This window comes from Lytechinus pictus, chromosome 4, assembly GCF_037042905.1.
Source record: "Lytechinus pictus isolate F3 Inbred chromosome 4, Lp3.0, whole genome shotgun sequence".
Lineage (NCBI taxonomy): Eukaryota > Metazoa > Echinodermata > Echinoidea > Temnopleuroida > Toxopneustidae > Lytechinus > Lytechinus pictus.
This window is the reverse complement of record NC_087248.1, coordinates 7668756-7682768: the sequence shown is the minus strand read 5'-3', so window position 1 is coordinate 7682768 and position 14013 is coordinate 7668756. Positions and strand designations below refer to the sequence as shown.

Sequence of the window (14013 nt, the reverse complement as noted above, 5' to 3'; positions counted from 1 at the left end):
ACTCATCACCACGGAAAAAAGAACAGTGACTTTCAATATTGTGTCATTTTGCAACTTTTGAATTTTGACCTTGCCCCACATTTCAAAGCACTGCACCTTCATGTGAACCATAATCATATCATGTAGGGTATCATTTTAAAGAGAATTAAATTATATATTCATTAATATTAATTACACATTGATATTTACTAAAATCGAGGAGGGATTATCGATCAAAGTCAGATTTCCAAACTTTTTTTGAGGAGTTTATATATATACCCACCTACACCCGACAAAGGAAATTATAATTGGTATGGTGTCGAAAATCTGTCTATCTGACGGTCAATTGGATCGGGGTCGCCCTAGCCACTAGCCCGTCTCTGTGGTCTAGTGGTTAAGGCACCGGCGTTCAAAGCTGGGTGCCCAGGTCCGATTCCCGGCAGAGACATTTTTTCGGCATCACCATTTTTTCGAAAGGGCAGATAGCTCTGGGAACCTTGATTTAAGCTACGCCTACAATCGTTCTCTTTATCCATTTCTTTCACAAAATATTTAAATCAAAGAGTTGCCAAAGCTGTTGTACATATAAGATTTCACAATTTATATATATATATATATATATATATATATATATATATATATATATAATATATCGTGTGAAAGAAATGGATGAAGAGAACAATGGTAGGCCAGAGCTATCTACCCTTTTTGGAAAAATTGGTGATGCCGACAAAATGTCTCTGCCGGGAATCGAACCCGGGCCCCCAGCTTTGAACGCCGGTGCCTTAACCACTAGACCACAGAGACGGGTTAGTGGCTAGGGCGACCCCGATCCAATTGACCGTCCGATAGACAGATTTTCGACACCATACCAATTATAATTTCCTTTGTCGGGTGAAGGTGGGTTTTGAACAATGACAAGCCGCCATGCCTCAGCTGGATCAAATATATATAAATATATATATATATATATATATATATATATATATATATATATATATATATATATATATCCCTTGCACTCCCTTGCACGTATAGGTCTGCAAATCAAAATCTATTGTATTGGTTCAAGAAAACATGGAACAACAAATCTCATGAAATGCTCAAGCAAAAAGTATATCATATTCTAGATAACCTCTGGATCTGTCAGATATCTCTTTTCCAATCTGGTCTGGTCGATCTTGAGCCCTTGATGACGATCTCCTTCATTTACCCTAACGGGGTTAATCATTAATTGTTTGTGAATAAGGTAGCCACAAAAATTTTATTTTGAAAATGAACAAGTATACTCTGTAGAAATATTGACCAAACATTAGTGAAATTGTGAGATTGGCCAAACAGGAATGTTGTGTTGATTGTTGGATAACGAAATCATATCCCTGGTTGGATCTATATAATTTCATAATCAACATCATAACAGATCCACAAACGAAAACGAAGTTCAGACATCAATTTAAAGACTCACTCGGCAGTGCATTTTGATATACGTGTTCTATATCTTTGTCCTGGATAATGTTCCATACTCTCAATTTTATATTCTCTTCTCTAAAATTTCACCTCTTTCATGTATTTATTATGACTATTATGGGTAATTGGTCAAAGAAAGTTGCATTCAATAGACCTCCGAGTCGATCCTTGACCAAAACAATTTTCTGCCTCCTATAGAGTTTACTGGAGCAAAAGCTCATAGGAAGTCTATAAAGATAACGTTGTGTCATGCCATGGCTTTTTAGGAAGAACAGGGGCCCGTATCACAAAACTTAGCAATGATCGTAGAACATTTTTTTACGATGGATTGCATTGACTACAATGTACAATCAATCGTGAAAATCAAGCGTACGATCAATCGCTAACCTTTGTGTTACGGAACCCAGGTCATTGTAAGTGAAAGAAAGAAAATGATGAGTATACTGTTTGAGAACAGAAGAACCACAAAACTTGCTGTGATTATGATGCTTTTCAATTTACAGTTGGATTATAAATGAATGAAGACTTTCTTTGAATTATGATTTGAGCATGTAACAGTTTTTGCTCATGCCCTAATCTGATTAGAATAATCGGTATATAAAATAATATTAACTGATCCTTTGTTCGAGCCTTAACCCTGCCTTAACCCCGATATTGAGACTATATAGGTTTACTATTTTCCCTCGACCTTTAATTTGTCCTCGGGTGAAAATTGCAGGTATATAAAGTAAAGATCTTGATCGACTACACGTTGGGGCACTAGTTTTCATCATAGCCCCCTTGAACAGTCAATATTTTCATAATATTCACTTTAATCTATTCTTAATTTGAATTCGAAGACTGCAAAACCCTAGAGGAGTTTTACTAAATCGGCTTCGCAAGGTATTGGATCTCACTACCTCGACAAGACGATAGCACTTGAAGGGTTCTGTATATGCACGGACAATGGCAAAGTCCATTTTTTTTTAATTTTCAGGCCTAAAGCTATAGACTCAATCTAGACTTTGATATATTTTTATATAAATGATATAATGTTTCTTCCTTTTTTCCTTATCCGTTTCTCATGTTTTCTTAGTCGTGAAAGAGTGTGGGTCCATGCCTTTCCCCCCATCTGTACAAAGTGGCTGCTTTTATGGTGTTTTTATTTTGTGAAAACAAGTGAAACTTTGAAAACATTGAAATTAATATCCTTCTTTCTTTACAACCGATTTTGATCTGATTTTCAGCATTATGCCTACTTTATTGTTTTTCTCTTTTTATTATTTTATCCCAATCAAACGAAGGGGGAGGGGGGGGGGTCGGGGTAGAGTCCCTCTTTAAATAAGCAAATATCATATGAAATATATTTCCTTGATATTCAAACGAAATTTGAACTTTGGATAAATCAATGTAATATGCACTGAATTTCCTTTAGCTACCGGACCTTAGTTTTTCAATAAAACCCTCTGCAAAATACCGTTCAAAAAATAAATTGATTAAAAAAAGGGGCTTTTATTATCGATTCTCACATTAAATTAATTGAAAAGATATTTTGTAATGAAGTTTACTGCAATATGATTATATAGGATATTATGACGTAATGCACAACTGGATTCATTCATAGCCGCAGCTTTTATACCTGGCTTACTTTGATAAAAATCGCCTCACAACTACCTCATGATTATCCAAGAACGAACATTTGCCACATTAAAAAACTCGTATTATTTGATAGAAGATACTCTTTCAGGATTATGAAAGCTTTGTTTTCATGACTTTTTCATTTCATTAACGATTTTTAGATGTATTATTTCATCACCCATTCGTTAGACATGATACATATTCACAGTTAAGTTATTTAACACTCCTGAAACCAGAATAATTCATCATTGTATACAATCACGTATCATAAATACCTTTGGGTACCGCCCCTCCCCCAATCCGAACTGCCAAAGACTAAACAGAAAATTACTGACATGTGACAGTTTGATTCAGGACTCTTGGTAGTCGCAAACCCTAGAGCACCGAAAGAGAGAAGGGAAGGGCATTGTACCCCCTTCCCCGATAATATTTCGATGAAATATTTATATTTTTTGTTGGATGGGGGTTATCAGAAATCTTGTCAATTGTTCGTTTCGAAAACTTTGTTGACCTTTACCTCTTTTATTCATTTTATTCTTAATATTGGCCCCTTATGATTTTTCCATATAGGCAGCAGGTCCTTGGCATACACCTGCAACGAAATGTAACAGTTAGTGCCTCTATGTGATTATAAGTTTGATTATTTGTGTCTTCTATAGGACGGTGCTTATTCTTACGACTACGACGATGACGACGACGTTTACGATGCTTTGAAGGCAACACAATTTGTTCCAATTGATGGTTATCAATTTGGCCATCAGAGTGCAATAAATGACGACGACGAAGGTGGCGCGCAGGACAATGACAACCTTGGAGATGATGATGCGCTATATGAAGCCCTCATGGAAGAGATGTACGAGGGCGATGGCGATGATGATTACAAAGAATTGGAATTCGATCTCCAGTGTCTGCAAATTGAGGAGTAGGTTGATGAAGCTGTTGCTGCCACTTTATATTAACTTGGCATACATGTAGACTATATTTTGTCAATTAAACTATTTTCATTTTGCCTAATGACAGTTTTGCTTTTCACATTTCGTATGATTATAATTTTGTTTTCATGAAATAGTAGCACGATTGATAAATCCACTATTAAAAAACCGGTGATAGATCAAATCAAATGCGGTTGTTTTGATGGAAAGGTAAAGTACACAAAGTGAGACAAAAATGATGGCAAAGACAAATTGAAAACAAAATTAAAACAGGTGAAGTTTCGACGAGTTGATTTTAGGCGAAATGGTAATATTAATTAATCAAGTGGCGTGATGGGCCAAAAATTTTGAAGGGGCAAAATATTTTTTTTTAAGTTGCGAGCATGCGAAGCGCGCCAGCAAAAACTTCGATATTTTTATTACAAAAATCCAATTTTGTGATAGATTTTGACATAATATTTGGAGATTGATATATATCACACTTCTCTCTTTCGTTTTCTTCCTTTCCTCTTTTTTTTTCTTGTTCGTTAAAAATTTGCACGCCACTGGATTAGTTGATCAATTTTGACTAGTCTCCGGTAAAAATGAGATGTTTCGTCAAAAAGACCTTTTTTAGCAATTTTGATAAGTTTTTAGTGTATCAATATTAAAAAGACCATCATTATCATATTACAGCGGTGCTTTCCAACTGGATGACTTTGGGGACGCCTTGCCCGATGACGGCTTAGATGACTATGTCTATGATGAATTCGCCGATGGTTCCTTTACCACTAAATTTGTGGCAGGATCTTTGGTAATTATAATAATGATATATATATAATTTATGAGGCGGCGACTTATCTAGTTGGCTATTCAATGGCGCACTATGTATTACACCTATTTTTGATTTTAGATTTACCATAGTTTGAAGATCGAGGATATGATGATGATTGAAATGATATCAGCAATTAACAACATGAACCTAAGGAAGTGATAAAATAATAATAATTGTGGTGCTGGTGCTGCTGCTACTGATGGTGAGGGTGATCAGGGACGGATCCAGCTTTCGCCAATAGGGGGGGGGGGCGAAAATATTTTCATCAACATTTTTCTCGATTGGCCGCTATAATCTGATTTTTTGTTGGTTTTTCAGGGGGTAGTCATAACTAAAGACTGAAGTTTTAAGTATATGTTAGTTTTTATTTTTATAAACAAGATAATGTATGTCATGTGGTCTTAACATAATGCGAGCGCGAAGCGCGAGCTCATATTCTTTGATATTTTATGTCCTTAGACCTGAAGATTCTGAGATTTTATAATTATAAAAAATATAAGTATCCAAATAAACAATGCAATCGAGCGCGAAGCGCGAGCCGAAATTTTATTATAGTAACGTGAAAAGAGACTCAATTAGGACTGTTTTTTAGTGATTAATGAAGAGGATACAAGTATTACCAATTAAATAATGAGAATGTGGAGCGCGAGCTCAAATTTTTTGATATTCCGACCTGAAAACTGGACAGTCTAAGCGCGTTTTTATTTTAATAAAGAACAAGCTGTGTGTCTCAAACAATTAAATGCGAGCGCGAAGCACGAGCTTAATTTTTTGATATACTGACATGATAAAGGAGCATTTTGACAAATTTTGGTAAGAATTTCCAAAGAAGATAGGTAACTCACAAATCAAACAATGCGAGCGCGCAGCGCGAGCTGAAAATTTTGATATATATTAACAATTTGTGTAAATCAAACAAAATAATGAAAGCTTGATGTGCGAGCTAAAATATTGTGTGCAAATTGAATTTAGAACTGGATATATAAGTGCCATTTAATCCTTTCGAATGGGATTCATTACACAGACAATGCGAGCGCGAAGCGCGAGCGAAAATTTGTATTTAAAGTCTATTTCCCAATTCTCCCCTCACCTTTTTCTTGATCCTTTCTGGGTCGAGCCGACCGTTACGAGGCTATAAATTACACATCATGTGTATGATTCCTCTTTCTTACTTTTCTTTCTGTTTTTCATAGTTTCTATCAAGTTAAAGAGTACACTTTTTTCTGCAGGTTGTCATAAAATAGGGGGGCGGGGCCGGCTCGGCCCCCTCCTTGATCTGCGCCTGGTGATGATGATGATGATGATGAGATAATGTTGAAGAAGATGATAGATATTGCATGATATTGTATAAATATTAATAATAATAATAATATTCCGCATTTATATAGTGCTTAACACATCGGAACGACGTCTCTAAGCGCTGTAAAGATATATTATTACCCCGGTCATCGGATCCTTGCATGCCCGCATTCAATGTATGCACCTTCTCCACTCCCTGGGGAGCATTCCAACAAGAGTTCCAAGACTCAATTGCTAGGCATACTACATAGGCTTTCGCATCCTACCGGGTACCCATTTAACTCCTGGGTGGAGAGTGGCAAATATTATTCAAGATTTTGTTTTACTATATATAATATCATTTTTCGACATCGTTTTCATCATCATGTAACTTTTTTTGATGTCATGATCTTCTGCTACCTCTAGGTGAAATTACCAAGAGGCAGCACACACGTGAATAAAACACAGTCCGAAGAAGTCACCATTCCTCCAAGTGACAATGCTCCTATGCGTGATGATAAACCAGTGAAGATATCCAGCCTTGACCAGGTGAGTCTCATAGGCTTTCCAAGAGTAAAATGAGATGCAGTTTGAACTCTTCGCCGTCGAAATGTTAATTTTGTGTTTGTTCTTTGATTCTTATTAAATCTTTCTCTAACGAATAGAATTAAACTCAGATCGCCGAATTCGCTAAAGTGTTGAATTCGATTAGCTGCTTCTAGAAAGTCATCCATTTTCAAATTTGTAAGAAATGACTTTTCTGGAATGGCTCTTGCGGATGTATGCTGTAACTAATCAGTTTCTAAAACCATCGGGACAGTCACCGACATTGGTATTTCAATCTAACAGAGCATGATAATAATCCAATAGGCATTTATATTGCGCTATCTATCTATAAATAATCTATTCCGAGGTGCATTGTTATCATGGTTATTATTATTACTCCAGCTTTAGCTCAAGCACCATTCCAGCACTGCAGTGCATTCAAGGAATTAATCCTGCCGGGTACCCATTCACCTGGCCTGGATTGAGTGCAGACAATGCAGGTTAATTTCTTGCTGAAGGAAAACACGACATGGTTGGAATTCAAAACCTCGTCCCTCTGATTACGAGATGAGATTCGTAACCACTAGACCATGACGCCTTATACACGATCCTCGTTTCAACATACATTTAATTATTTCTCCACTGTTTTGGGCTTTTTTTTATTTTGCTCCAAGGTTGGGCAACTAGCTTTCAAAGGAATGAAGACTCTGAATCGTATCCAATCGGTGGTCTTTGACACGGCATACAACAAGAGTGAGAACCTTCTCATATGTGCCCCTACGGGTGCAGGAAAAACCAACATTGCCATGTTGACTATCCTCCATGAAGCTCGGAAGCATCTGAATGCACGAGGTGCCGTCAAACACAATGAATTTAAGGTGAGAGGTCACCAATAATTCCTTATCATCCAGTCGAATTGCAACCGGAGTTTGTAGGCCAAACGCAATGTACAACCTGGATAGACCTAGATCTTTCAATACCAAACAGCAGAAAATGTTGGGTTTCTTAGCTTTCACTCGCAAATGTTTTTGAGCATCTGAAGTTTTTATATGATTGGCGAAGTGCAAAATGTCAGCCCTTTCAATAATTTTAAACATAATCCGTGAAATATCCATGATGTAGGCTGCTCCATGTGCCAGAGATCATTTTCACTCACTACCAAGAGGCCCATTATTGAAGCACAAACATTTAAAATTAATCACCTTGGTTTGCTAGGTGCCGGGTAAAAATGGCAGAGGTTAAAATGGCAAAGGTAAAAATGGCAGAGGTAAAAATGGCAGAGGTAATAATGGCAGAGGCAAAAGTGACAGAGGTAAAGATCATGACATGCTAGATCACCAAGGAAAAAATAGAGCCTTTCCAGTTAATATCAGTCATAACTATTGACCTTGAATAGACTCCTATCGACAAAATGAGTATTATAAACTGATGATATATTATTTGGATTTTTTTCATCATTTTAGGTCTAATACTTTATCGTTGATTTGATTAAAATCAAAAATTTTCATGCCAAAATGATTTCAATTAGTGAGTGAAAGGATTTATCTTGGCCAGTTCGTATAGTAGAACATCACTTCATCACACATACCAAACGAATTGTAATGTAAACACCAATGTGCGCTACCATTAACACACTAAAATAGAGGAGTTCGGGATTTCTTTGAACCACTTGCATAACTTTGATAACAGAAAAATAACAAAACGTTTTGTAATAAAAGTCATTTTTCATATTTCAACATCATAATGGATCCGAAAAGATATTGATGTGATACGTATATATTTGTATGTAAATGATATAATAATAGTGCTCATTTATTCACATTAATACCTCATTGCAGCTAGTCCAAGTGGATATGGTAACAGGTACCGCATGAATTTTGAAATGTGTAGCGAATCAGGGATTTAATTCTATACGTGTTTCTGTGGTACCATTCTATCGACCTGTTTTGAAGGGGGAATTCACCCTGACAAATGGTTTACTGTAAAAATAGCAGAAAAAATATATTGGTGAAGGTCTTCAATCACAAATAAAGGATTTCGTACCAGAAAAAACAGGGGGGCAGGCTGCCCCCTGCCCTTCCCCCCGTAGGTACGCTAGTGTAACTACCCCGTATTTTATGCACCAAAATGTCTACTTTTCAATTTTTTAATCAGTGGTTCATGATTGCTAAAAAAAAATCTTTCAGGAGCGGATGTGAAATTATTTGTATGTTATTATACTTAAGGTATAAAATTAAAACCATTTTAATTTTTTTGTTGAAAATGACATTTCATGGATATTTGTTTATTACACCATATATGGGGAAAAACTGCTCGCAGATGACGTCCCCATTAACATGTATAATTTTAGTAGCTTTTTAAAATCTTTGATGGATTCCCTAAAACCTTCACCAATATCATTTTAATAAACTTTATGTCAGTGTGAATTTCCCTTGTGATGAATTAAGTACAATATTTGGGATCCAAAGTGTTCTTCAAATTTGAATATTAGAAGTGCGATTTGAAATTAGAAGGTCGTGCATAAATTGTAAGTCCAGGAAAAAAAAAACCAACTCAAGTGTTATCATTTTTACCTCTGCCATTTTTACCTCTGCTATTATTACCTCTGCCATTATTACCGCTGCTATTTATTCCTCTGCCATTTTTACCTTTGCCATTTTTACCTCTGCCATTTTTACCTCTCAGTGCCATTTTTACCTTTGCCATTTTTACCTCTGCCATTTTTTACCTCTGCCATTTTTACCTTTTCCAATTTTACCTCTGCCATTTTCAGCTTTGCCATTTTTACATCTGCCATTTTTACCTTTGCCATTTTTACCCCTGCCATTTTTACCTCAGTCTGCCATTTTTACCTTTGCCATTTTTACCTCTGCCATTTTTACCTTTGCCATTTTTACCTCTGCCATTTTTACCTCTGCCATTTTTACCTTTGCCATTTTTACACCGAGCCGGTTTGCTAGTAGTGCACTGTTTTCACGTTCTGTGACATTTTATTCAAAAACACAATTTCAATTTTTAAGTTACAATTGTATTATGGTTGCTATTGAAAGAAATACAAGCCAACCAACATGAAACTTTAGAACGTGAACGCACCCCTGAAAATATAATAATTCTGTTGCAAATTTTCCTCACAAAGGTCGTCTACGTAGCTCCCATGAAGGCCCTTGCCGCGGAGATGACGCGCACCTTTGGATCTCGTCTAAAACCTCTTGGTCTCTCAGTACGGGAACTCACAGGGGATGTGCAGCTCACCAAGAAGGAAATGATGGATACTCATGTAAGTGTGGCAAATAACTATTGTTACATTGATTGGCCAAGTGGAAATTTATCGTAGATTTAAGCATTTTTACTAAAAGCCTGCGAAACGAACGTCCTGAGCATTGACTTTAAAACCAATACTCTTGTCAAGTTCCTCAGTCATGTCTGTTAGTAGCCACTAGGGCTACAGATATGACTGAGGGATGCATGTAACTTTGTGGCTTACTGAATATTCTTTGGGTCAAAATATAAATTTGGTTTGTATTTGTAATTATAGCATAGAAATTGTGATCTCTTTGTTCTTTGGGGAAATCGCGAGGCAATAACTATAGCCCTGCAACTATCCTGATCATTTCAGAGTCTTCCAGTGGTGGAAGATGATGTAGATATATCTATCATGTATGCCTGTATCTAATTGTCTTTAGATGTTGGTGACGACCCCCGAGAAGTGGGATGTGGTGACCAGAAAGAGTGTAGGGGATGTGGCCCTGACCCAGCTTGTTAAACTCCTTATCATCGATGAGGTCCACCTCCTCCATGAGGATCGCGGTGCCGTCATCGAAAGTCTCGTCGCAAGAACACTTCGACAGGTACTGACTGGGAACCAAGGGCCTTAAGCAATTTTTGCAATGCAGGGAAAGTATGTCGATGTTGTAAACAATAAATGAAACGGCACAAATACTCAAGACCTGGACAGCATTTAAGTAAAGAAATTGTCGGATGGTCTATCTGGCAAAATCTGTTTCATTCTGAAGTTACCGTACAATATTAAACACTTGTGCCTCTAAGCCTCTAAACATACGACAATTAGGTTTCTTCTCGAAACGCTCTCAAAGATTTATTTAACAAAACTTTGACATACAAAAAAAAAATCAAATGAAATATTACCTACATATGCATACGTCCACAATATCTACTTTCAATCAATGATCTAGCTAGAAGCCACATTTTAATAGTTAGATCTTCCGACTCTATTTCAGTTGTAGTAGATTGGTGAATTGTTCTAGGTGGAGGAAACATCTTTTTACTTTTAATGACTTTTTATTGATTTAATTATGGTTGATGACCAGGGTCCCAAGGGGTGAATATCATATCCCCGCCCCTAGTAATACCATGATGAGGGTTAATAAAACACTAAAAGATTCAATGTACCTGATGAATGTTTCCAGGTGGAATCCTACCAGAACAACATCCGGATAGTTGGGCTGTCGGCAACCTTGCCCAACTACAAAGACGTTGCTAAGTTTCTCCACGTCAATCTCAAGACCGGATTGTTCTACTTTGATGGCCGATTCAGACCAGTGCCCCTTCAACAGACGTACATAGGTGTGGCGAAACCTGCACGCGGTGGGTTTACCGAACAACGCAAAAGAATGGACGGCATCTGCTATGAGAAAGTTCGTGACCTCGTGGATAAGGGTCATCAGGTAAAACTGAAATATGAATGTGGAATATCTTTAATATGATGAGCGTCTGATCATGTATTTAAAACAAATAACTCTCATCTTATAGATGTACACTATGCATTTTCATAACATGTTTACACTAATCATATTAGATCTTATCTACAAGCCATAAAAAATATTTACAAAACAATTATCGCTAAAAAGTTAAGCTCTTGTTTCAAATGATTCTTAACATAGATATTCAAGTAAAATAACAAGGTAAGTAACCTGCATTGCATTTGTACACAACATTCCAAACACCTTCCACTGCGACATATACCCACTCTCTCACCCACTCACCCACACCCACCGTATACATCACGGCCCCGGATGTGGTATATATGTCATTAAGAACACCTTGTAATAATATCCCACCGCTGCCACCATATAATTAACCTGACATCCGGAGAATGTTTTATGAAGCAGTTACAAGCTCCCATGTGATTGGCTGAAAGCAACTTTGTCGACAAATCACCTGCGATTTTTTCCATGAAAAGCTGGTTACGATTTACCAGGGCCTTTCTTCACAAATATCGGAACGGCATAACCCATAAGACCAAGACATACCAGAGGAAATCTCTAACAAAATAACATCTTCCATCAGTCGTTTGTAACTTCATGATTGTGTAACTTACGAATAGCTTTATCATGTTTTTTAAACAACCCTGATATGTTTCCTTTACTCTTATTGGTCTACAGGTTATGGTGTTCGTGTTTGCTAGGAACGCTACGGTGAAATCCGCCAATGACCTTCTGGACAGAGCAAGACTCCACAATGACACCGATATGTTCAAAGCTGAAGAGAACGAGGAGTTTAATGCTGCTCGCGAAGAGGTACTGTATATACTGATTCGTGAAAATCACAAAGATATGACATAAATGAATTCTGATAATGACCAACTGTATCTTGACCATAACCATCTCCAGTGGCGCCAAAACTCTCTAAGCAAACAAAGTTATTGTGCGTTTGTGTATCAACAACCCACCCCTCTCCCTCTTCTATGCCTTTATTGGCTGTTATCGAGTTGGTGCTTTGGTAATCATGGCCTCGTGGAAGATTGGTACTTTAAAATCTATTCTTTATGATAAGCATGATATACAGTGGTGCTAAAAGTTAGTGAACCCCACCAGAAAATGCATTCCTTCATGTCGAGTGTTGAATGGCGAGCCTTGAGAAACAAACTTTATTGAATGTAATATCACCCGACTTCACAATTAAATATCAAAAGATGGCAGAACTTGAATACTTTTAGATAATTATGTTCATTTTCTGGTGGGGTTCACTAACTTTTTAGCACCATTGTATAGTAACATAAAGATGTAAACCCCTCGTAATGGAAATAAGAATTATTTGATTTTAACTTCAGGTGCAGAAATCCCGTAACAGGCAGTTGAAGGATCTGTTCGATTCGGGGTTTTCCATCCACCATGCCGGCATGCTTAGGCAGGACAGGAACTTGGTTGAACGCTACTTTGCTGCAGGGCTTATCAAGGTTCTCTGCTGTACATCTACCCTTGCATGGGGAGTCAACCTTCCAGCCCATGCAGTCATTATCAAGGTATGCGCAGCGGCAGATCCGTGGCAAGTGACGGTGTCAGTATTAAGAGCAGGAAGACCTTCATTTTTCTGTCCTTCAAAGAACACTAAATAGGCCAGGGGTCGATCCATGAACCTGTTCATTAGTTACGCATATATTAACAAACGACTTGTGACCCTTTCTTGTAGTAAGTGAATTGCCAAAATTATCATTGGTGACGATTTAACTCATAGTGGAGGGTCACCAGTCATATGTAATCAACATCTTCCATTAACTCTGTAATTTTGCCCATTCAGCTCTGATCCTTTGTCAGGAATGATATCCAATTTAGTTTCGTAAGATCGGTCGATGGGCCTATTGGTTTAAGGAGCAATGAATCCTCATCACATAGCAAATTGATTCCTACTGTAAGTCTATTAAAATATGTTCAATCATTTCCAGGGCACACAATTCTACAACCCTGATAAGTCTAAGTTTGAGGATATCGGTATCCTGGATGTCCTGCAGATCTTTGGCAGGGCAGGGCGCCCTCAATACGATACGTTTGGAGAGGGGTACATCATCACTTCTCATGACAAACTTGTCCACTATCTGGAGCTCATGATGGATCAAACACCGATAGAGAGTCAGTTCATCAAGCGTCTGGAGGACAATCTCAATGCAGAGGTATTTACAAATAAAATGTCCTTAAGGCGAACGAAAGACTACCTCAATTGTTTGTTTTGGTAATCAGTAAGATTGTCAGGATTACCATTGCAAACTAACTTAAAACAATATTAACCAAACATCCAGCATTGATTAAGACTTTTGTCCAAATGATTGGTTTTCCTTATTCAACCCTTTCAGAATTATTTTTAACCTGTATCTGTGTGGATTCAATCTAGAGTAGATGTTTAACTAGTCCGTCTAGGGTGGAACCATGATACTTTTTGAAAGATGGGGAAACAAGTTAGCACGGGGAAAGTATAATTTATCGTTAGAATGAAGATAAGGATATTGAATGATTCCCCTTCGAGCCATTTATTTTGACAATATTCTCATTTCTAGTAGTTTTTGTTTTTCCTTGTATTCATTTTCCATTTTATTTCTATTATCAACAGAAGGCTCATGATTAAATATGGTAATATCTTGGAATATAC

General features: G+C 37.2%; 1 protein-coding gene across 1 annotated transcript in view; it reads left to right on the top strand.

Moving 5' to 3' along the window:
• Positions 1-14013, top strand: part of LOC129259613 (activating signal cointegrator 1 complex subunit 3-like) — a 46731-nt gene that overhangs the window by 1220 nt on the left and 31498 nt on the right. Inside the window, exons 2-11 of the mRNA XM_064098300.1 lie at positions 3723-3985; positions 4671-4788; positions 6514-6636; positions 7308-7511; positions 9770-9910; positions 10317-10481; positions 11061-11318; positions 12036-12170; positions 12704-12895; positions 13316-13540. Coding sequence (XP_063954370.1) covers positions 3723-3985; positions 4671-4788; positions 6514-6636; positions 7308-7511; positions 9770-9910; positions 10317-10481; positions 11061-11318; positions 12036-12170; positions 12704-12895; positions 13316-13540 — 1824 coding nt within the window. The remainder of the gene's footprint in view (positions 1-3722; positions 3986-4670; positions 4789-6513; positions 6637-7307; positions 7512-9769; positions 9911-10316; positions 10482-11060; positions 11319-12035; positions 12171-12703; positions 12896-13315; positions 13541-14013) is intronic.